This window comes from Nomascus leucogenys, chromosome 10, assembly GCF_006542625.1.
Source record: "Nomascus leucogenys isolate Asia chromosome 10, Asia_NLE_v1, whole genome shotgun sequence".
Classification (NCBI taxonomy): domain Eukaryota; kingdom Metazoa; phylum Chordata; class Mammalia; order Primates; family Hylobatidae; genus Nomascus; species Nomascus leucogenys.
The window spans coordinates 63,344,770-63,368,736 of NC_044390.1; the positions used below are offsets into that span (position 1 = coordinate 63,344,770).

The 23,967-nt window shown below is 53.1% G+C and overlaps 1 protein-coding gene across 3 annotated transcripts; it reads left to right on the forward strand.

Moving 5' to 3' along the window:
• The first annotated feature begins 1,510 nt into the window (after positions 1-1,510).
• SNRNP70 (small nuclear ribonucleoprotein U1 subunit 70) lies at positions 1,511-23,254 on the forward strand. Of its 3 annotated transcripts, none has more exons than XM_030821031.1 (10): positions 1,511-1,983; positions 2,699-2,894; positions 6,172-6,234; positions 6,347-6,401; positions 14,276-14,340; positions 14,491-14,553; positions 16,047-16,128; positions 19,290-19,391; positions 22,270-22,357; positions 22,441-23,254. In XM_030821031.1, the coding sequence occupies exons 2-10, from the start codon at positions 2,748-2,750 to the stop codon at positions 23,087-23,089; spliced, it is 1,314 nt and encodes a 437-aa protein (XP_030676891.1). In that variant the 5' UTR covers positions 1,511-1,983; positions 2,699-2,747; the 3' UTR covers positions 23,090-23,254. The 3 variants fall into 3 exon arrangements, with proteins under 3 accessions (XP_030676891.1, XP_030676890.1, XP_030676892.1); XM_030821030.1 differs by having other exon boundaries at positions 2,738-2,894; XM_030821032.1 differs by having other exon boundaries at positions 2,738-2,894; positions 22,468-23,254.
• The last annotated feature ends 713 nt before the right edge of the window (positions 23,255-23,967 follow it).

Here is a 23,967-nt window from a genome sequence, read left to right on the forward strand (position 1 = left end):
CTCCCAGCTAATTTTTGTATTTTTAGTAGAGATGGGATTTCACCATGTTGGCCAGGTGATCCGCCCACTTTGGCCTCCCAAAGTGCTGGGATTACAGGCGTGAGCCATCACACCCAGCCCTTTTCTCTTTTTTTTTTTTTTTTGAGACACGGTCTCACTCTGTTGCCCAGGCTGGAGTCTAGTGGCACAATCTTGGCTCACTGCAGCCTCGACTTTCTGGGCTCAAACGATCCTCCCACTTCTTTTTTTTTTTTTATTTGAGATGGAGTTTCACTCTTTTCACCCAGGCTGGAGTGCAATGGTGCAGTCTTGGCTCACCACAACCTCTATTCCCAGGTTCAAGTGATTCTCCTGCCTCAGCCTCTCAAGTAGCTGGGATTATAGGCATGTGCCACCACACCCAGCTAATTTTGTATTTTTAGTAGAGACGGGGTTTCTCCATGTTGATCTGTCTGGTCTTGAACTATTGACCTCAGGTGATCTGCCCGCCTTGGCCTCCCAAAGTGCCAGGATTACAGGCGTGAGCCACTGCACTCAGCCTTTTTCTTGAAACATAAAATTAGTCATTTTAATTTTGCAATAATTTCTGTAGTCATTAAACAGGCTGTTGAATCCATCCACAAAACTTAAGATACAATACTTAAGAACAGGGCTCTAAATAACAAGTGCCAGCTCTCTGATCTCATGGCCAACAACCTGAGATTCCTGCCATCTGGTCCCAGTTCAGGACCTTCGCACTTACTGTTAAACACCGCCCCTCCCCCGCCCCACCCCAGATCTGGCTTCTATCTGGCCATTATTCAAATGTTAACCTCTTCAAAGGAGCCTTCCATTATCACCCTTTCTAAAATAGCCTCGCTGTCACTTCCCATCCCTTTATTCTGCTCCATCGTTCTTCATCATGCTGGCCACTATCTCAAATTATCTTTTATTTTTTATTTATTTATTTATTTTTGAGACGGAGTCGCTTTGTCGCCCAGGCTGGAGTGCAATGGCACGACCTCGGCTCACTGCAACCTCCGCCTCCCGAGTTCAAGCGATTCTCCTGCCTCAGCCTCCCGAATAACCGGGCTTACAGGCGCGCACCGCCATGCCCGGCTAATTTTTGTATTTTTAGTAGAGACGGGCTTTCACCATGTTGGTCAGGTTGGTCTCACACTCCTGACCTCAGGTGATCTGCCCGCCTCAGCCTCCCAGAATTTCTGGGATTACAGGTGTGATCCACCGCGCCTGGCCTCAAATTATCTTTATTCAGTTAAATGCTTTTATTGTCTCTCCCAGTACAATGTAAGCCCTAGCAGGAGAAGACTTTGCTTTAATCACGTGCTGTACCCCCAAAGCCCAGACAGTGCCTAGCACGCACGAGATGCTCGATGAATAGTACTGATTGAATAGATTAGACATCAACGCAATCAGGCTAGTCACCTAGGGACTCTTTGCTAGGCGGCGGAGAGGTACATTACAGTTCTCTACGCAAAACGCATGCGCGAAAGATCCGGGAAGTGTGATCGGAAAGGGGCGGAGCATCAGGGAGAGTCTCGCGGATATAGGCGGTTCGGAGCGGAAAGCGGGAGGTGGAGGGGAGGCTTGGGACAAGCGCGCGTGCGCAGTGCAGACGCCAGCCCTCCGCGGCTGAGGTACTCAAGGTGCCCGAAGGCGGGGTAGTGAGCTCGCGCGTGCGCTGTGCCCGCGGCAGCGACGGGTCCTTGTGTGTGGGTTGTTCCTGGCCTCGCGCCGCGCGTGCGCAGTGTGGACGGCGGAGGGATTTGCGGCCGGGACCCACCCCCTGCTCCAGTCGCTAGCCGAGGCCGCGCGGGTGGCTGAGCAGCGGCCTGGTTCGCTCGCTTAGCGGGCGACGGAATCAGACGGACGCGGTCGCCCCCGGAGTGGAAGCCGAAGCAGGAGTTGTTGTTGCTGAGGGGCCGCCGCAGCCGCCGCGAGCCTCCGGACAGACGACAGAGCGAGGAGGGCGCCGCGCGGCGAGTGAGTGTGACTGAGTGGCCCGACGGGGTGCGAGGCCGCTACCCAGAAGCCCCAGCGGTGGGCACCGTCCTCTTCCCCGCGGCCAGGCCCCTTTCCCGCGTCCCCGCCACAGGTCCCTTCTGCATCCCTTTCCCGGATCCCGAGATCTCTGGGCACCCACGCCCGCTTCCCACAGCGCCCTCGAGGTTCCCTACCCACAGGCCCTTGCGGTGTGTGGCCCTTTTTATTTTTCGATTTTGTATGTTGTCCTGGATCCTTACCCATAATTCCTTTCGCTTTTGCGGGGTCCAGGTCTGTTACTCACAAGCACTTGGTTTTGGGGCTTCGCTGCTTATGTTTCTCTTTGCTTGGAAACTTCCGATCCCCAGGACCCTGGAAACTGCATCTCGTAATTTGCCCTCCACGGCACGGGACGAGCAGCCACAACTGCTCTGGGCCTCCCTCCTCGGGTCTTTGATTCCTCCAGAAATTCCCAGGGAACCTCTCCGCCCCACAGCTCGTGTCTCAGGACTCTGAGACTTCACTACTCAGGAACCCTTTTCCAGCTGTTGTTTTTGTTTACTGGCCTTTCATCTCCACCCACACCAAGACATACCCTTTTCTCCGTAACACAGGACCGTTCTCTGCCCTTACAGAGCCTGTTTTAATTCCGAGACTTTTCTCCTGTCTTTCTTACTTTGAGAGTCAAGGAGTAATAGGGGTTTTCTCTGTGCAGACCCGATCTAACCTAAGGCTGTCCTGCTTCTGCTCTCAGACTTGGCAAGATGACCCAGTTCCTGCCGCCCAACCTTCTGGCCCTCTTTGCCCCCCGTGACCCTATTCCATACCTGCCACCCCTGGAGAAACTGCCACATGAAAAACACCACAATCAACCTTATTGTGGCATTGCGCCGTACATTCGAGAGTTTGAGGTGAGTTCACTGAGCAGGCCAGGAATGGTTTGGGTTCTGGGGAGCAGAGGGTTGGATTTGGGAGTCCAGCCTCTGGCCATTTTGCTAGCTGTGTGATTTAAGTGAGGGGCTTAATCTTTGTGATCCTCAGTTTCCCTGTTTTAAATGGGGTTGGAGCCAGGTGTCGGGTGTGGTCGAGTGCGTCTGTAGTCCCAGCTACTCAGGAGGCTGAGGTGGGAGGATTGCTTGAGCCCAAGAGTCGGAGGCTGGAGTGCTTTGTGATTGTGCCACTATACTCCGGCCTGCGTGACAGAGCACGACTTCGTCTCTCAAAAAAAAAAATTTTTTTTTAAGTGGGGTTGTGGCCCGGTGCGGTGGCTCACGCCTGTAATCCCAGTACTTTGGGAGGCTGAGGCAGGCGGATCACCTGAGGTGAGGAGTTCAAGACCAGCCTGGCCAACATGGTGAAACCACGTCTCTACTAAAAATAACAAAAATTAGCCAGGCATGATGATGCCAGTAATTCCAGCTACTTGGGAGGCTGAGGCACGAGAATCACTTGAACCCCGGAGGCGGAGGTTGCAATGAGCCAAGATCGTGCCACTGCACTCCATCCTGAGCAACAGAACAAGACTGTCTCAAAAAAAAAAAAAAAGTAGGGTTGATAGTACACCTTTTGTAGAATTTTTGTGAAAATTCAGTGAGTAGTGGTTGAGGATTCACACTTAACCCGCACCATTTATCAGCTCTGACTTTGGGCAAATGTTGTATCCTCTTAATGCATTGGTTTCTTTAGCAAGGGGATAGTGGTGGCACCCTCATAATGTTGGTGGATAATTAAATGGCAAAGTGTATGTCAGGGAGCTTGGCACCAAGCAGTTAGCACATGTCAGCCTTTGTTACTCTGTTTACCATTCTTATTGTTAATAAGATGATGTTCATAAAGGCTTAGCACCCGGTATTGAGTATTGGAGGGCTTAAAACTGCAGATGAGGATCTTAGCTCTGCACCTTCGGGGTAAATAGGAATGAATGACTTAGGCTCCTGGACCTCTGTTTTTATTTGTGAAATGGGTTGACAAGGGTCATCTCTTAGGTGCATCAGCACACCTGAGAAAAGGTGGCACACAGCCGGAAGTTACAAGAAGAACGTTCTAGCATTGGGTAGGTAAGGGCAGCTGGAGGCGAGGGAGTTGCGGAGCAGAATTTCGTAGATAACAGAAAGGTATATCTTCAGTGGGATTTGCCACCCTTGGTGAACCCGCACTGGAGAAATGTTACTGGCCAATTAACTTAATGGGCACAGGCAGGTGGTAGGTGCCCTTTGATGATGCAAGTCATGTGCCAGTTACTATTTATTTATTTATTTATGAGACAGTTTTGCTCTGTTGCCAGGCTGGTTTCGAACCCCTAACCTCAGGTGATCCACCCCGCTTGGCCTCCCAGAGTGCTGGGATTACAGGTGTGAGCCACCATGCCTGGGAGCCAGGTACCTTTTTTTGTTTTGTTTTTTGTTTTCTTGAGATGGAGTCTTGCTCTGTCGCCCAGGCTGGAGTGCAGTGGCGCAGTCTTGGCTCACTGCAAGCTCCGCCTCCCAGGTTCACGCCATTCTCCTGCCTCAGCCTCCCAAGTAGCTGGGACTACAGGTGCCTGCCACCACGCCCGGCTAATTTTTTGCATTTTTAGTAGAGATGGGGTTTCACCGTGTTAGCCAGGATGGTCTCGATCTCCTGACCTTGTGATCTGCCTGCCTTGGCCTCCCAAAGTGCTAGGATTACAGGCATGAGCCACTGCACCCTACCAGCCAGTTAGTATTTAATATGTGGTTGGTGAGACCTTTAAGAGCTGCCTTGGCCCTCAGAGGGTGTGCAGTTGTGGGCTTCGGAGCCCTGTTCTGTCGGCTCATGTTGCTTCAGGCCTGGTCCTCCTCACTGGCACTCATAAGCAGGGCCCTACTATCACTCCACTCCCATCACATCCTCTGGCACTTTGTTCAATGTGAGTGTTCCTTGGAGCTCTGAGAAGCAATGTGTTTCCTAAATATGGAAGGCAGTGTGTTTCCTAAATACTACATTCTTAAGCTAGATGTCACCTGTACCAGTGCTTTTCAGACTGTCTTTGGTGAAGGACAGATACTGTTTCCAATCTGTTTGCTTTTGATAAATAGGATAGAATTACTTTTTAGAGAAAGATCTACAGTCAGGAGTTCAAGACCAGCCAGGCCAACATGGTGAAACCCCATCTCTACTAAAAATGCAAAAACTAGCCAACGTGCTGTTGTGTGCCTATAATCCCAGGTACTCATTCAGGAGGCTTAGGCAGGAGAACCGCTTGAACGATTCTAGTCAGTTCTTGGGTTCCTTTTAGAGACACGGGCACAGGGGGCAAAGCAGGGCTTAGAATCGCTTGAACCTGGGAAGTGGAGGTTGCAGTGAGCCCAGATCGCACCATTGCACACCAGCCTGGGCAACAGACCACGACTTCGTCTCAGAAAAAAAAAAGACCTGCAGAATAAAAGACCAAATTTGTATTAGAGTCAGTGGACATCAAATTGTGAAATTGCTGTAGAAGTTCCTGAACACTTATTCCTGGTTTCTGTACTTATCTGTACTTACCACAGTCCAGCAACAGTTTAGATAGTACTGGTCCATGGACTGTGCTTAGTTTTTGAGACAGGATTTTTTTTTTTTGAGACAGAGTCTCGCTCTGTCCCCCAGGCTGGAGTGCAGTGGCGTGATCTCGGCTCACTGCAAGCTCCGCCGCCCGGGTTCACGCCGTTCTCCTGCCTCAGCCTCCCGAGTAGCTGGGATTACAGGTGCCCACCACCACGCCCAGCTAATTTTTTGTATTTTTGGTAGAGATGGGGTTTCACTGTGTTAGCCAGGATGGTCTCGATCTCCTGACCTCGTGATCCTCCCGCCTTGGCCTCCCAAAGTGCTGGGATTACAGGCGTGCTCACTGCACCCGGCCTTTACACTTGGCTAATTTTTAAATTTTTTGTAGAGATGGTATTTCACTGTGTTTTCCCAGGCTGGTCTGAAACCCCTAGGCTCAAGCATTCTTCCTGTGTCGTCTTCCCAAAGTGCTGCAATTACAAGTGGAAGCCACTGTGCGTGGCTGCAGACCTTGCTTTGATCTGTGCCACTCCCCTCCCTCCACTGTGACAGGGAAAGTGTGTGTGGATGTTTATTTTTATAGGGGGTGGGGGTGGGAGGGTTAACCTGCTTATTTCCTTGGTGAGTGTCCTTTGCCATTTCCCCTAGTCCTTCCCACCCTGTCACCTCTCTTCTTGTTCCTAGGACCCTCGAGATGCCCCTCCTCCAACTCGTGCAGAAACCCGAGAGGAGCGCATGGAGAGGAAAGTATGTCATTTTTCCTTTCTGACCCCCTGTTTTACCACTGTCTCCAGATGATCCTTGACACTAGGGCACTTCTATCTGCATTCACTTCTCCACCTGCCCTTTCTCCTGACAGAGACGGGAAAAGATTGAGCGGCGACAGCAAGAAGTGGAGACGGAGCTTAAAATGTGTAAGTCTCTCATCCACCGTTTGGCTCTCTCCTCCCTCAAACCCTCTGTATTCTTCCCAGGTCATACCCAGGACCCTGCTGTCTCCCTAAGGCCTGTTTTGTGGGGAGCAGGGTTGTTAGTTCATTTGTTTAGCCCATGCCACTTCACAAGCACTGTTTTTGGTTTAGGCTTTTCAGCAGCAGAACATAGGGTAAAAGTTGGCAGGAAGGGAGACCCGTGGTACCTTGGGCTTCTCCTGCACAGGAGGACAGTTCAGGGGCTCCCACAACCCAGCTGGGTGTCACAGGCTGAAGTGGTGGGTTGTGGGCTAGTGGGTCTGTCCTGGCTCTAACCTCAACTCCCCGACCCTTGGACTGAGGATGTTCCATCCCCTCCACATAGAGGAGGAATTGGAGTATAAGACAGATGTGTTGTTGCCATTAACCAAACTCATAAGGGGGTCAGATGTCAACCTCCAGTGGCTCTTTATTCTGAAAGTGAAAACTGTACAGTCACATGCAGCATAACAATGTTTTAGTCAGCAGGGAACCGTGGATGTGATGGTGATCCTATGAGATTATACCGTATTTTGCCAGGCACAGTGGCTCACATTGTAATCCCAGCACTTTGGGAGGCCGAGGCAGGCGGATCATGAGGTCAGGAGTTCGAGACCAGCCCGACTAACATGGCGAAATCCTGTCTCTACTAAAAGTACAAAAATTAGCCGGGTGTGGTGGCGGGTGCCTGTAATCCCAGCTACTCGGGGGACTGAGGCGGGAGAATCTCCTGAACCCGGAAGGCGGAGGTTGCAGTGAGCCGGGATCGCATTGGTTCACTGCAACCCAGCCTGGGCAACAAGAGCAAAAGTCTGTCTTAAAAAAAAAAAAAAAAGTATACCATATATTTACTGTACCCTTTCTATTCTTTGATACGTTTAGATGCACAAATACTTAGTATTGTGTTAGGATTGCTGTAGTATTTGGTGTAGTAACACGCTTGGCCTCGGAGCAGTGGGACGCACCCTCTAGCCCAGGAGTGCTGCTAGGTATGCTATCTAGGCTCGTGGAAGTGCCGTCTCATGTAGGCATATCGACGACAACATCAAACGACGCACTTCTCAGGACATGACATGACTCTGGTGAGAAGACAGGTTTTCCTCCTATACCTGTGAACTTTGATGAATCCTTTTCCTCCAAATCCTGGAGTGCAGGATTTCCTCGGTGCTCACGCAGAAGCGTGACAGAGACGTCTGGCGGTGCGCTCTTTGGACGTTGGCTGTCGGAACGCCGTCTTGATGTACTGCCTCAGAGGCATCTCAGACTCAGTGTCCAAACCACAGGGGTTTTCCTTCGCCACCAACCTGGTTTCCTTTGGGTGTTTTCTCTGGGACATAGACATTCAGCTGTGCCGGTCGTGACCTCATTTTTTGCCATGCAGTTTGTTTCTAACACCTTTTCTAACCCTTTGCTTAGCCTCTCACCAAGACCTATTTGTGTTATTTTCTAAATGTCACAAACCTGACCCTTCTTTTCATGTCCATCATCACCACCCAGGTCACCTCTTGCCTAGACAACACAGTCACAGTCTTAATTAGTTTACCTATGTCTTTTTTGTTTGTTTGTTTTTGGAGGCAGCCTTGCTCTGTCGCCAGGCTGGAGTGCAGTGGCGCAATCTTGGCTCACTGCACCCTCCGCCTCCCAGGTTCAAGTGATTCTCCTGCTTCAGCCTCCCAAGTAGCTGGGACTAGAGGCGTGCGTCACCACGTCCAGCTAATTTTTGTATTTTTAGTAGAGACGGAGTTTCAGCACGTTGGCCAGGATCGTCTAGATCTCTTGACCTTGTGATCTGCCCACCTTGGCCTCCCAAAGTGCTGGGATTACAGGCATGAGCCACTGTGCCTGGCCACCCCCCACCCCCTTTTCTTTTGAGACGGAGTCACGCTCTGTCACCCAGGCTGGAGTGCAGTGGTACTATCTCGGCTCACTGCAACCTCTGCCTCCTGGCTTCAAGTGATTCTCCTGCCTCAGCCTCCTGAGCAGCTGGGACTACAGGCGTGTGCCACCATGCCCAGCTAATTTTTGTAATTTTAGTAGAGATGGGGTTTCACCATATTGGCCAGGCTGGTCTCAAACTCCTGACCTCAGGTGATCCACCTGCTTCAGCCTCCCAAAGTGCTGGGATTACAGGCATGAGCCACCGCACCCGGCCTAGTTTATCTGTGTCTTAACCAACCAAAATCCACTGTGGGTCTTCTTTTTTTTCTTTTTTAGAAAAACTTTAAAACTGAGACGGGGTCTCACTGTGTTGCCCAGGCTGGTCTTGAATTCTTGGGCTCAAGCGATCCTCTTGCCTCAGCCTCCCTCAGTGCCGGATTACAGGTGTCAGCCATTGTGCTCAGCCTCTTTTTTTTGGTTGTGTTTTGTTTTGTTTTTAGGGACAGGGTCGTGCTGTGTTGCCCAGGCTTTACTGCCGTGGTGCAGTCATAGTTCACTGCAACCTTGAACTCCTGGCCTCAGGTGATCTGCCTGCCTCAGCCCCCCAGAGTGTTGGGATTTCAGGTGTGAGCCACCACGCCCAGCCAAAAGTGTTTTTTGGGTTTTTTTTTGTTTTTTTTTTTTTTTTTTTTTAGATGGAGTTTTGCTGTTACTGCCCAGGCTGGAGGGTAATGGTAGATCTCGGGTCACTGCAACCTCTGCCTCCCTGGTTCAAGCAATTCTCCTGCCTCCTGAGTAGCTGGGATTACAGGCATGCACCACCATGCCTGGCTAATTTTGTATTTTTAGTAGAGGTGGGGTTTCTCCATGTTGGTCAGGCTGTTCTCGAACTCCCGACCTCAGGTGATCTGCCCACCTTGGCCTCCCAAAGTGCTGGGATTACAGGCGTGAGCCACCACACCTGGCCAGAAATGCTTTTTAAAAATGGTTCCACCCAGGCGTGGTGGTTCACGCCTATAATCCTTCGAGGCAGGTGGATCACCTGAGGTCGGGAGTTCGAGACCAGCCTGGCCAACATGGTGAAACCCTGTCTCTGCTAAGAATACAAAGATTAGCCCAGCGTGGTGGTGTGTACCTGTAATCCCAGCTACCCAGGAGGCTGAGGCAGGAGAATCATTTGAACCTGGGAGGCGGAGGTTGCAGTGAGCCGAGATCACGCCATTGCACTCCAGCCTGGGTGACAGAGCAAGACTCCATTTCAAAAAAAAAAAAACAGTTGCAGGCTGGGCACGCCTGTAATCCCAGCACTTTGGGAGGCCGAGGCAGGCAGATCACATGAGGTCAGGAGTTCAAGACCAGTCTGGTCAACATGGTGAAACCCCATCTCTACTAAAAATACAAAAAAAAAAAAAAAAAACCTAGCCAGGCATTGTAGTGGGCTCCTGTAATCCCAGCTACTCGGGAGGCTGAGGCTGGAGAATTGCTTGAACCCGGGAGGCAGAGTTTGCAGTGAGCAGAGATAGCGCCATTACACTCCAGCCTGGGCAAAAAGAGCAAGACTCCATCTCAAAAAACAAACAAAAAAGTTCCAATTGGGCAACAGAGTGAGACTCTGTCTCAAAAAAAAAAAAAACCGAACAAAAAAGTTCCAATTGAGGAATTTGAACACTGGATCATAGATGAGGTTAAGGAATTAGTAAATTTTAACTCTTTAAGATGTAAAAGTGGCATTGTGGTTATGATGTTTAAAAGCCTTTGTTAGAGACCAAAATGGTGTGCTATCTGGAATTTCATTTAAAATAATCCAGCCGGTTGCGGTGGTTCACGCCTGTAATCCCAGCATCTGGGAGGCTGAGGTGGGAGGATCACTTGAGTGATCTAGGTTCGAGTGGTGAATATGGTGAAACCCTGTCTCAACTGAAAATATAAAAATTATCTGGGTGTGGTGGCAGGGGCCTGTAATCACAACTCCTTGGGAGGCTGAGGCAGGAGAATCACTTGAACTCAGGAGGCAGAGTTTGGGGTGAGCTGAGGTCATGCCACTGCACTCCAGCCTGGGTGACAGAGCAAGACTCCGTCTCAAAAAAATCCAGTGGGCTGTGGGAGGATAGGGATGAAACAAGTCCGGCCACATGTTGTTAATGGAAGCGGGCTCATGGGAGTTCATTATACTGCTCTACTTCCATTAAATGCTTGAACTTCTCCATAATAGAAAAGAAATAAAAGAATGGATCAAGTTAAGTAGGGTTTCTGTGCCCTTGAGAGCCTCCACTCATAGCTATAGAAGCTTGCTGTGCCTTGTCACAATGAACAGCTCCCGTCAAGGGGACGGTGCCTCCTTGCTGAGCACTTGTACTTCGTGTTACTGACTTCTCATAGCTTCCTAGTGCAGCAGGGGTTGCTACTCCCATTTTTAAGATAAAGAAATGGAGGCTTGTTGAGGCAAGCACGCTTACAAAGAGTGAGAGTTCGGAGACGGGACTTCGAGTACCTCAAAGCCTAATTCCCAACTCCACGGCCCAGTTCCTTTGAGTCTCTGCTCTGGGCTGCTACTTAGATGAGCCCTTAACCAGTGATTTCCTAAGGGAGAGCTGCCGGCAGGGCTCTGCACGCATACACTGGCTGGTGGGGCACTGCCCGGCATTGGGTCTGTGCTACCTTCTTTGAGCTTTTGTTCTCTATGTTCAGGACTTGGGGGTACCATTGCTTTGCTGCATTTGCTTTTTACCTTTAGTCTCATTTGTGGCCCCCGCACCCCCGGGTAAGCAAGTGCTCCAGGGAGCTCACGCAGTGTGCTGGGGGGGTTTCCCTCTGCTGCCCTTCAGGAAGCTCAGCTGTTGTTTAGCCTTCGTCCACTCCCCAACCCTGCAGCATTCATTGGTCCCACTGTAGTGCTCCACAGTAACTGTCAGAACGCCTGTCGTCTGGCATTGCCGGGTGTGTTTCCTTGCTGCTATGACGGCTTTCAGCTCTTCATTAAATGTCAGCATCTTATGAGGCCTTTCCTAACCTGCCTTGTAAAGTCACCCGTTTCTATCTCTGTTGTCATCTGATGTGATCATATGATCTCCTTATTTACCTCTTTCATTAGCATATGAACCCCATGAGGGTAGGCACCTTTTTTTTTTTTTTGAGACAGTCTCACTCTGTTGCGCAGGATGGACTGCAGTGGCACGATCTCGGTTTACTGCAACCTTCATTGCCTCCCTGGTTCAAGCGATTCTCTTATCTTAGCCTCCTGAGTAGCTGGACCACACCCAGCTAATTTTTTGTGTATTTTTAGTAGAGATGAGGTTTCGCTGTGTTGATCAGGCTGGGCTCGAACTCCTGGTCACAAGTGGTCTGCCTGCCTCGACCTCCCAAAGTGCTGGGATTACAGCTGTGAGCCACTGCGCCCAGCACCTTTTTTTGTCTTGTTTACTGCCAAATCCCCAACAACTATAGCATTTCCAGGCACATAGTAGATGCTTAAGAATTACCTATTTACAAGAGTACAAACATCGGCAAAAAAAAAGAATTACCTATTGAATGAGAGTTAGCTGGTGCAAAAAAAAAAAAAAAAAAAAAAGCAGTGCAGATTGAGAGACCTGGCCATGGAAAATTACAATGCTCAGGGATAAGGTATGGCAAGGAACTTTTTTTTTTTTTTTTTTCTGCTTTATTGCCCAGGCTGGAGTGCAGTGGTATGATCTCGGCTCACTGCAACCTCCACCTCCCAGGTTCAAGCGATTCTCCTGCGTCAGCCTCCCGAGTAGCTGGGACTATAGTCGCACACCACCATGCTCTGGTAATTTTGTATTTTTAGTAGAGACGGGGTTTCGCCATGTTGGCCAGGCTGGTCTCAAACACCTGACCTCAGGTGATCTGTCCGCCTTAGCCTCCCAAATTGCTGGGATTACAGGTGTGAGCCACCGCGCCCAGCCTGGCAAGGAACTTTGAGGAGTGGGTGGAGAGAACGCCGAGATGGAGTTGTTTTCAGACGTTTCCATTTGTCCCAGATAGCAATTCCCTTAAATTGTGGCTCAGGCTTCTGTTTTCTAAAATATTCTTAGGTCAGGTGCGGTGGCTCACGCCTGTAATGCCAGCACTTTGGGAGGCCGAGGCAGGCAGATCATCTGAGGTCAGGAGTTCGAAACCAGCCTGACCAACATAGTGAAACCCCGTCTCTACTAAAAATACAAAAGATTAGCTGGGTGTGGTGGTGTGTATCTGTAATCCCAGCTACTTGGGAGGCTGAGGCAGGAGAATCGCTTGAACCCGGGAGGCAGAGGTTGCAGTAAGCCAAGATGTTGCCAAGAGTGACACTCCGTCTCAAAAAAAATACATTCCTTAAAGTCATCTTGACCTTAGTTTATACTTGTAGTTAAATTCTCTTGTAAGAAACAAATCTGGCCGGACGCAGTGGTTCATGCCTGTAATCCCAGCACGTTGGGAGGCCGAGGAGGGTGGATCACCTGAGGTCAGGAGTTCGAGACCAGCCTGGCCAACATGGCGAAACCCCGTCTCTACTAAAAATACAAAAATTAGCTGGATGTGGTGGCGCACGCCTGTAATCCCAGCTGCTTGAGAAGCTGAGGCAGGAGAATCGCTTGAACCTGGGAGGCAGAGGTTGCAGTGAGACGAGATTGTGCCATTGCACTTTAAGCCTGGACAACAGAGCAAGACTCTGTCTCAAAAAAAAAACTGAGACTTTATTTCTCTAGCTTCTGGCAACACCCACACTGTCTTCCTGAAAAGGTAGCACCCGAGGGTTCAGGGAAGGAGCCTGGTAGTTCAAGTGCCCGGGGTGAGAAGTGAAGTCTGCCTTGGCCCTTTGCCACTTTAACACCTCCCTTTTTCTGTGTCTCAAGTTTGTTCTGTTTTGCTTCTATTTGCAAAATAGTAATAAATAAATATCAGTGTCCAGCACTGTGTCTGGGCCATAGTATGTGTTCAGTAAATTATATGCCTAATGTTCCATTATTGGAACGCTAAGCATGTGGGAGTTATTTATATCCTACTGCTCGGGTCATCACCAGGGTCTGATTTTTCACATGTGTCTGCAATTCAAAAAATTGCAACTTCTGGCATAAATGGGTTAATATTATTCCTTTTCTCATGCTCTCCCAGAATGTGCCAGGGCTTCCGAGGGAAACACTATACCATGGAAGAACCGGCAGTGTCCTTAAGGCCTCGGCAGAAGTCAGGGTCATTATGTGCTGGGGCCACCACATTTGGTGAAAAGGACTTATTCCCAGGCCTGACCCGCAGGATCACCTATGGAATTGGTTTCTTAGGAGATTCCTGGCTCTTTCTTTGGAGATTGTTATTCCTTAGTAGCCAGGTAGAACAGTTTGCCTCACAGTAGCGAGGCTGGAGTGAGAATCTGATCTAATGCTAGTCAGTTCCTGGTTTCCTTTTAGAGACACACGGCACAGACAGGAAAGCAGGGCTTGCTTAGTGTTTGCTCTCCTGGCTCTCATTCGTAGCCTTGGGGCCGCTTGGTCTCAGGTTTTCCTGTGGGCTGTAGTTGCAGTCTGTGTCCAGCAGGTGGCAGTGTGGCTCTGCCTACAGGCGGGAGCTCAGAACCTGGGGGCATCAGCTGCATCTCCAGGGGGGCCCAGTTGGGCTATTACTGTTTGGATCACCTTGCATCTTGGAGCAATAGGGCCCTTAGGGTTTATGTAGGTCTGAAATGGCAGTTGGGCCTGCCCACATCCTGTCAGCTTGAAGTCAGCCTTACCTCCTCCCCTCAGCAGCCTGGATTCTCTCTCAGCCACTCTGATAAAGCCCACTGTGCCTCAGAAAAACAGGTTCAGAGAGGGGTGTGCCTGAGGTTGCCAGGTCACCACCCATGTTCCTCCAGTTAGGGGCCTCTCCCAATGCCACCGTTTTCTTCTTGGCCTCTGCCCATCGTATTTGTTTTGCTACCTGAGACCATGGACACCTTCAACTTATAAAATTCCCTTCTTCCTGCACAGGGGACCCTCACAATGATCCCAATGCTCAGGGGGATGCCTTCAAGACTCTCTTCGTGGCGAGAGTGGTAAGTCCCCAGCTCCTAGCTCCTGGAACCCCACGCTGCTGAGAGCCTGGGTCTGGCACAAAGGTCAAATAGGCTAGGTACAGGGGAATGTTCCAGGGACTGTGGGACAGCTCTGTTCTCCCATTTAACGTCATACCCATCTCCTTGTAGAACTATGACACAACAGAATCCAAGCTCCGGAGAGAGTTTGAGGTGTACGGACCTATCAAAAGAGTAAGTGGAGTGGGTCAGGGTGTTTGAATTGGGGGTGCATGGAGGAGGGGCGTATCCTGAGAGGGAGGGAGAGAGATCTCAGCCCTGAGCATGGCTCACACCATTTCAGGGCCTGGGTTTATGCATCCTGACTATCTCCATGCAGCAGACCTTGGGCAGCAGGAGTAAAATGAGAAATAATAACTGCTGGTGGTTGGTTAAGAGCAGGGGTTGGCAAACTACAGACTTAAAGTTTTCCTGCTGTTCAGCCAGGCAGGTCTGTTTGTTTACACATTGTCTTTGGCTGCTACTGTTGCAAGGCAGGATTGGGTTGTTGCAACAGAGTATACGGCCGTCAAAGCTGGAAATACCTACTCTCTGGGTCTTGGCAGAATACCTATGCTGAGTCTTGTTTTAGAGGAAGGCTTTGTTTTACCAGTCTTCTTTTAAGTCACTTAAGTGCTCTGTGTCTAATTTCCTTTATATAACATGGGAGACACATGCCTTCACTGGGCAGTAGTGAGGGCTTGAGGCCATCCTGCACACAAACTGATGTTAGCCATGTCTCTTCTCCTCCCTCCTCTGTTTCTGATCCGTCTTTTAAAAATATTTATACATGTCAGGCCGAGTGCAGTGGCTCACGTCCATAATCCCAGCACTTTGGGAGGCTGAGAAGGGCAGATCATGAGGTCAGGATTTCAAGACCAGCCTGGCCAACATGGTGAAACCCCGTCTCTACTAAAGATACAAAAAATTACCCAGGTGTGGTGGAAGATACAAAAAATTACCCAGGTGTGGTGGCGTGTGCCTGTAATCTCAGCTACTCGGGAGGCTGAGGCAGGAGAATCACTTGAGCCCAGGAGGTGCAGGTTGCAGTGAGCTGAGATCGCGCCATTGCACTCCAGCCTGGGCAACAGAGCAAGACTCTATCTCCAAAAGAAAAAAAAAAGAATTCCCCTGTCCCATTGGCATTCACAACTCCCTCCTGTTTCCCCAACTCCATTTGTGTCCTCCTGACTCCACATAGAACACCCACATTGGCCCTTCCTTGCTCAACACCCTTCCCAGCTCTTCAGCGACCACGCTTCTCGGCCTGGCATTGGGGCGCTTGGTGACCCTGGGCCCGCTCACCCTTGTGGCCTCATCTCCTGGGACTCTTTGTCATCAGTACATGAGCCAGCCCTGCCGAAGTACATCCCCAGCCTCCTGCCCTCCTGCCCCCAGGCCCTTGGACCTCTGGAGTTACTGCTATTCCACCTGACAGGCTGACACCTCACTGTCTTCCTTCATCTCTCTTCTTTCTTTAGGTCTTAGCTTAAGTGTCATTTTCTCCAGGAAGCCGCCTCTGTGCCCTCTGCTCCTGCCATTAGAACATGAGTCACTCAGGGCTCTTGAAGGACAGAGAGGGTCTGAGGCCTCACCCGGCCCAGGGCCTGGTGCACAGGCTGTTGTGGGGTTGGTGGGACGGAGCCGCCCTGTGGCAGGACTCACCCCTGTCCCCATGTGCCCTGCAGATACACATGGTCTACAGTAAGCGGTCAGGAAAGCCCCGTGGCTATGCCTTCATCGAGTACGAACACGAGCGAGACATGCACTGTGAGTACCTCCCGCCGAGCCCTGCCCTCTGACCCGCTCTCACTTCTCTGCTGCCCCAGCCCCTCCCAGTCTGTCCCCTCCCCCACCCTGCCACACCTGACATTAGCGATGTCTCTTTTCCTCCTCCCTCTGTTTCTGATGTATCTTTTTTTTTTTATATACGTGTTTTTTAAAAAACAAAAACCAAATCCCCCACAACGTGTGTGTGTGTGTGAACCTGGGGAGGTAAGTGTCACACGTTGAACCTCAGGGGCAAAGAGGGAACTTGGTGGGGGGCTGGGGCCAGCTGGAGGTGGGGGGAGGGGTCGGATTTTGGGGGAGCCTCCCCCATTCCCCCCACCGAAGTTGGGGGTGGCCAGGTTGCAATGAGGACTGGCCTTTGAACCTGCCCTCTCTTCCCCCCCAGTAGAACTGGGGCTGGGCCACCCGACCCTCCGCCTCCCCAACCCTGGCCCCCCACCCTGTTCCTCAGCGGGCAGTGGGGTGATAGGCATGTTGAGCGCCTGCCCCTACAGTTCCAAAGCCCCCTTTGAGGCTGCCGCGGCGTCCACATGGGCAGGGATGGGTGGGGGAGGGTGGGCAGGGCTGCGGCGTGTCCAGGGGCCGCCGTATTAATTGACTGTTCTTATTGTCACTGCAGCCACCACGCAGCTGGCTTGCAGCTGATGCTTACGCTCCCCTTACAACACCTCAGTGTATGGTTGGTATAAGGGTTTGTATCATGGGTAAGATCACTCAGCACCGCACACCAGCCCAGCTTAGCCAGGCAGCTCAGGTGCAGCGAGGCGCCCCTCCTCCCGCCCCAGTCGCCCCCGCAGCCTCCCCGCACCCATGGCCCTTTCCTTGTTTGGGTGCCCTTTGTCCCTCCTGCCCCGATCCGTATGCTCTCCGAGAATCTTGCTGATCCCAGGAGGGGAAGGATGAACCTGGTGGGAAAGGCGGCGGCCTCTCCGCTTGGGTTCCACCCAGCCTCTGATGACCCGGCTTCGTGATGTCAGCGGCGAGGTGGCGGGAACACCGAGGGCAGGGCTCCAGGCCAGGGCTCCACTGGAACCCTTCAGCCTTCCCTCCCTGCCCCCGTGCTTTCTGTGGGGCTGCTACTGTGCTGGCCCTGGAGAGTCTTTTTGGCTGCTAGATTTGGGGTGCTCTGCCCCCTTCCTGTCTTCCTTACTGTGGTTGAGGCCTCCCGAGGGGGCTGGCTGTGATGTCCAGCCACTCTCCAGAGGTGGTCAGGAGCTCCCTAAAGTGCATGGAATTGGGGCTTGGGGTGTGGGAGGGGCCAAGGGGTAGGCTGCCAGCAGCTGAAGGTGTCGTAGGTTTTTACTAAAGAACCTTCCACTGTCTAGAGACATGAGAGAGGGAAAGAGAGAGAGAGGCCTAGACGAACACAATCACATGTTTTCTTTGCTGTTCCTCCCGGGATGGGCCTCTTTTGGGGTTTGGGACTCTGAACCCGAGCGGGGTTCCTTCGCTTGACTTTGATCCTGGTCCTTAAATGCCTTTCCCCACTCCCCTCCTGTGGGTTCAGGGGCCAAGCGGCCCCTCCTCAGAGCACGGGCAGCACCGTCTCCTGGACCCCTGTGTGCCAGCCTCTGCAGATGCAGCTGGTGGGAGGGAGCATGGAGTTGGAGGTGGAGAAGTCACTCCTGGTCCTCGGAGGGGGTGGGCTGTGTGCCTAGTTCAGTGTGACTTGGGGATTGGTGAGGGCGGACAGGTTTTTGAGGCCTCCCTAGCCTTCTTTGTAAATTCACACGAGATAGCCCAGAGCTTTCCAGCGCCCAGCTTGGATGATAATCCTCGTCTCCCCCACTCTAAGGCCTCCTTGAGATTTCTTTGGGGTCCACCACGTCCTCTGCCTGTCTCCAGGTGGTACAGGAGATGTGGTTCCTCTCCCTCTCCTGGCTCCCTAGAACTCCCCACTTCCCCTCCCTGTAGCTTTAGCTGACCCCATGGTGGTGGGTGTGGGGTCTGTGCGCGTGCTCAGGTAAGCTTGGGGGCTCCAGGTAAGCGGTCCCGTGTCCCCCCCCCGGGAAGCCCGCCTCCTCGCCAGGCCCCCAGGAGTTGCCGAGCCCCCCCCATCCCGCTCGGTTTGGACACCCGCAAGGCCGGCATCGGTAAATGGCACCTTTTTCTCTTCCTCTGGTTGTTATTTGGGGGGGAGCGGGCTGGGGCGGGGCAGGGTATTACGGTTGGTTGAGGACAGCCCCCTAGGCCAGGGCTGGGTGGGGGAACGGGGACTTTTTGGCCTTCATGACAGTCCCACGTTGATCACAGGCCAGGGCCTCAGGCTTGCCTTCTGCTATGCGCTGCCCAAGAGCAGCAGTGAGCCTGTCCCCCGTCTCTCCTCTACGACTCCCCTTTCCTGGCAGGCTCAGGCTGGGGTGTGCTCCCAGCGTGTGTTGAGCCGGGGGTGTGGAGGGCGAGATGGGGCAGGGCTGGGGGGAGGCAGAGTCAGTCGTCTCAGGTAAGGCAGGGATTTTCAGTAGCACCGCACGGCTCCCCATGCTTCCTCCACTGCCCCTCTCCCCTGCTGCAGGGGCCCCGCCAGGCCCCCTGGGAGTGTATAACCCGCCTCTCTGCTCCCTGCCATTTCCTGAAGATTCCTCCCACCCCCTTCTGGTTCATTTTCTGTTCTGATGTCTGTTCCCCCCACACTCACCCCCCCCCCAAAAAAAACAAAAACAGAAAAAACCGGTGTGGTCTGGGGTGCAGAGCGTCCCAGCTGGGCCTCCTGCCCCGGCTTGGTGTCTCAGGGTGCATGCTTGGGGTTGTGGAGGAGCCCCCTCCCCCACAGCAGAGTCCAGCGTGGAGTTAACCTTCAGTTTCTTTGCAGCGATTTTGGCCGCCCTGGCGGGAGGGGGCTGTTCCATCATGTGGGAGAGGAAGGACCGGGGAGCCCAGGGGGTGGCGGGTGAGGGTGGACGTCTCCCCCGACCAGGAGTGGTTGGGGCGCTGAGAGGAAGCAGACGCTGAGATGGAGCAGGCCCTTCACCGGTTTGGGAGAGGGTTGGTCTGGCTGTCAGTTGCCTGGCTGTCTGTTGGGCGTGTGCGTGTGCGTGATGATGGGGACATGGGGCGGGGATTCTATAGAGCTGGGCCTGTCCTGACTAGAGGACCCTCTGGGGACTCCTCTCCCCTCCCCCTCCCCACATCTGTTACAGCCGCTTACAAACACGCAGACGGCAAGAAGATTGATGGCAGGAGGGTCCTTGTGGACGTGGAGAGGGGCCGAACCGTGAAGGGCTGGAGGCCCCGGCGGCTAGGTGAGCACGTTCTGCCCTCGACGGGCTCTCAGGGGCCCTGGGCCTGGTGGCCTTGTTCTCCCTTTTCTGTTGCTTTCTGCTTCTCTGTCTCCTGCTGGCCCACCTCTCCCATCGCGTCCTCATCTCCAGCTTCTCTCTCTTGTGGCCATCAGATTTCTGACAGCTACCTGTCTCCTCGTTCTGGGTTACTGTGAGGAGCAGGGACACCAAGCTGGAGAGGCCTGAGCCCACATGCTGGCATCCGCGCTTGCTAGCTGGGGGTCCCCTTCTCCTGCCTCATTGTCCTCCTCTCAGTGGAAATAACCCCGAGTTCACTGAGCTCAGTGTCCTGGGTGCCCAGCTTGGCAGTGATGCATGCTGGGGTTGTAAATGTCACCCGCTCATCTGCTTCTGCTTGCTGTTGCCCTTGTTCGCTCTTTTACTGATTCAGCAAGTACCTGTTTGATCACCAGCCATGTGCCAGGCTTCTAGTCAAGAGCAACACAGAGGCAGCCTCTGCCCTCTGAGCCTCCTGCAATCGGTCTCCTCATTGTCATTCGCTGTCTCAGGCAAGGTCAGTTTGGCTGCAAGTATCAGAAATAAACTTGAGCTTCCTGAAACATAAAGGGCCTTGTTGATACAGAATCATGGGCATCCTTTGGAGTTCAGAGGTATGTGATGTCCGTGGACCTGAGAACCTGGTAGCTGAAGCTGTTAAGAGCTGGGGCAGCCAGGCCAGGCGCGGTGGCTCGCCTGTAATCCCAGCACTTTGGGAGGCCGAGGCGGGTGGATCATGAGGTCAGGAGTTCCAGATCAGCCTGGCCAAGATGTTGAAACCCCGTCTCTACTAAAAATACAAAAATTAGCTGGGCGTGGTGGTGGGTGCCTGTAATCCCATCTACTCGGGAGGCTGAGGCAGAGGATTGCTTGAACCCGGGAGGCAGAGGTTGCAGTGAGCCAAGATAGAGTCACTGCATTCCATCCAGCCTGGGTGCCAGAGCAAGACTCTGTCTCAAAAAAAAAAAAAAAAAAAACTGGGACGACCCACCTGTGATGTGTGACAGCCCACAGCTTGCTTCTGCCTCGTTTGCTTCCATGCAGCTGGGTCTGTCCCATGCCTCTTTGCACTGGCCCAACACAGCATGCCGCAGGCCCCATCTTTACACTCAGTCCTGGATGAGTCTCTTGTTTCGGGGTGGGCACATTTGATTGACTTAGTATTGGGCCTGGGGTCCTGTTGCTCAGGCATGCTTATTAAGGACTGAATCCTGCAAAGCTGAGTGACAGTTGTCAGAGAAGATGATGGTCCCTGGGCAGACACCCAGGCAGTAGTAGCAACTTGGGGCTCCTGTCCTGCCTCCCAGCCCTGTGTCCTCGCTCTGGATTCACCTGTGCTAGGGAGACCACACTCTCAGCTGCTGAGCCTCTGAGCTTACCAGGCATGTTCTTACCTTACTTTGGTCTCTCTGGGGTGGAGTGAGTTCTTATAGCTTTGCTGTTTCCTGTTGGGGCGGGAGAATTCTAGAATCTCAGTCTTTCCAGAATCTCAGAATCTTCTAGTTCAATTGCCATTCAAACTTCGTGTTGGTGTTAGCTAATAACATCTTGACTCAGTGCACCTGCAGAAATACTGTAACCTAAAGTTTGAGGAAACAGTTTTTTCTGTGTAGTAAGTATATAGTTGTATTCTGCTGTTTTGTTACTTAAGATATTGGTTGCAACCCATCAGATTGATGATGTGACTCATTTCTGGGTCATGACCTGAAAATAGGAAAGGCTAGTCTAGCTGCCCTGTGCCTGTGACATGGCAGGTGCCTGGTCTGCTGCCTGCTTCTATGAGAATGTCTCCCTGCAGCCTCTTTTCTATACAGAACTCAGCCCTGCCTCACGGAAGCTTTTCCAGGCAGTGTGAGATAGAGGAGCGCTTGAGAAGGCAGGTTTTGCAGCAGACGGCAGTGACAGCCCAGTTCTGCACCTTCTTTGCTGAGTCACTGTGGGCCAGTGACTTGATCTGAGATTGTTTCCCCATCAGAACCATGAGGTTATCATCTGTGCCTTGGGGCTGTTCATCTATTCACTTGACACACACACATCCACCTCTCTATACCAGCTGCAGCGCCACCTGTTGGTACCATGAGCAAGAGCTGGGCACGCCCACGGTCCCGGTGCCCTGCAGTCTGGTGGGAGAGGCAGGTAGGGGTTGACTCAGGTAGCAAGCCTGAAACTCCGGGGAAAGGAAGCGTTTCTGCAGCTGTGAGTACGTAGGACTGTGAGGAGAGGCTTCCCGAAGAAGGGATGTTCGGGCTAGCGTTAAGGGTGAGTGTGAGTTCACCAGAGAAGGAAAGGGAGACCAGTCCAGGGCAAGGAGAATGCGCAGACACTGGCAGGAAGGTGAGCGCGGGGACACCGGGAAAGGCCTGGGACATGCAGCCAAGAGCCGCGGCTCACACTAGCAGGGCCAGCTCTTGCTGCCTCTACCACCAGTTGACAAGGAGTTTGGACCTTAGGCTGGGGGACGCCACCAAAGGCTTCTAAGCAGATCACATTTTTGGATGGAAAGATCATTGGCTTCGGGTTTGTGTGAGGGCGAGGATGATTGGAAGGGAGGGTTTTGAGGAGGCTGTGAAGTGCGCTGTGGTTAAGATGATGCGCTTTGGGGTCAAACGTAGGTTCCAGTAATAGCTGTTTTCCCAGCGAACGCTTCGTGTGAGTTAATTAGGGAAGACGTGGCTGTCTTGTGATGGGAGTGCGCGGGATGAACTGCACGGGGGGACCCGGCCCTGTGAACACTAAGCCAGGGGCTGCCTTCCTGCCCTTTGCTCTTGGAGTCGGCTCATTTCTGCTCCTCCGGGCCCTGCTCCTGCCCAGACTGACCCTCTGTCCGTCTGCCCTGCCCCAGGAGGAGGCCTCGGTGGTACCAGAAGAGGAGGGGCTGATGTGAACATCCGACATTCAGGCCGCGATGACACCTCCCGCTACGATGAGAGGTAAGATTGGGCGACCGGTGTCCTGGGGTGGGGGGCAGTCACGGGGGGGAGCCCAGCCACACAGGTCTGCCCACCTCATCCAGGCCCGGCCCCTCCCCGCTTCCGCACAGGGACCGGGACCGGGACCGTGAGCGGGAGCGCAGAGAGCGGAGCCGGGAGCGAGACAAGGAGCGAGAACGGCGACGCTCCCGCTCTCGGGACCGGCGGAGGCGCTCACGGAGTCGCGACAAGGAGGAGCGGAGGCGCTCCAGGGAGCGGAGCAAGGACAAGGACCGGGACCGGAAGCGGCGAAGCAGCCGGAGTCGGGAGCGGGCCCGGCGGGAGCGGGAGCGCAAGGAGGAGCTGCGGGGTGGCGGTGGCGACATGGCGGAGCCCTCTGAGGCGGGTGACGCGCCCCCTGATGATGGGCCTCCAGGGGAGCTCGGGCCTGACGGCCCTGACGGTCCAGAGGAAAAGGGCCGGGATCGTGACCGGGAGCGACGGCGGAGCCACCGGAGTGAGCGCGAGCGGCGCCGGGACCGGGATCGTGACCGTGACCGTGACCGCGAGCACAAACGGGGGGAGCGGGGCAGTGAGCGGGGCAGGGATGAGGCCCGAGGTGGGGGCGGTGGCCAGGACAACGGGCTGGAGGGTCTGGGCAACGACAGCCGAGACATGTACATGGAGTCTGAGGGTGGCGATGGCTACCTGGCTCCGGAGAATGGGTATTTGATGGAGGCTGCGCCGGAGTGAAGAGGTCCTCTCCATCCGCTGTGTTTGGACGCGTTCCTGCCCAGCCCCTTGCTGTCATCCCCTCCCCCAACCTTGGCCACCTGAGTTTGTCCTCCAAGGGTAGGTGTCTCATTTGTTCTGGCCCCTTGGATTTAAAAATAAAATTAATTTCCTGTTGATAGTGGGCACCTCGGCTTCTTCCTCACTGCTCTGTTCTCCCCAGAAGGTTGTTCCTGACTTGATAGCCCTGCTTGGTTTGGTTTCCAGGGCGTACTTACGACTTGAGCGTTAGGACGTGAGGTTGGCTCTGCCCAGTAGCCAGAGCTGTTGAAAGTGGGGTGAGGATGCCTCTCGGGCTCCTTGTCTCCCTTGTGTTTTTCACCTTTTTCTTTTTCATCTCTGCCACACATTCCTCGGGGCTGACCATACCCGTCTTGGTGGGGGCTGGGAATTAGGAGGGGACTTGATTACTCAGGGGAAGCTGCAGTTTTGAATATGTAAGGGAAGCTACCATTTGCAAGGGAGAGGGGCACACAGGGTGAGGAAAGGCAGAATGAACGCACTGGGCACGGGTGAGATGGGGCAGAGCAGGAAGGGTGGACTCCCATCATACTTAGTAGTGACAGGAGTAACGAGCAGAAACACAAAAGAGGTTCCACCAGCAATTGAGATTTCAAGCAGATTGCTGGACAAAAGATTAAAGACATCGGTGTTGAGAACACTTCAGTCTCGTGAGTGCAGGGAAGGAAGCCAGTCAGCCTTGCAGAACCCTAGAGGGTCAAGGCTGCAGCTCCAGGAGAGCAAGGGTGGGAGGCCAGAGGGAGAGCTCGGTACAGAACAGTTGGCCTCCCTGTTGGCACTCAGGATGCCTGGGAGCTGGGCCAGGGGTGCCTAGGCAA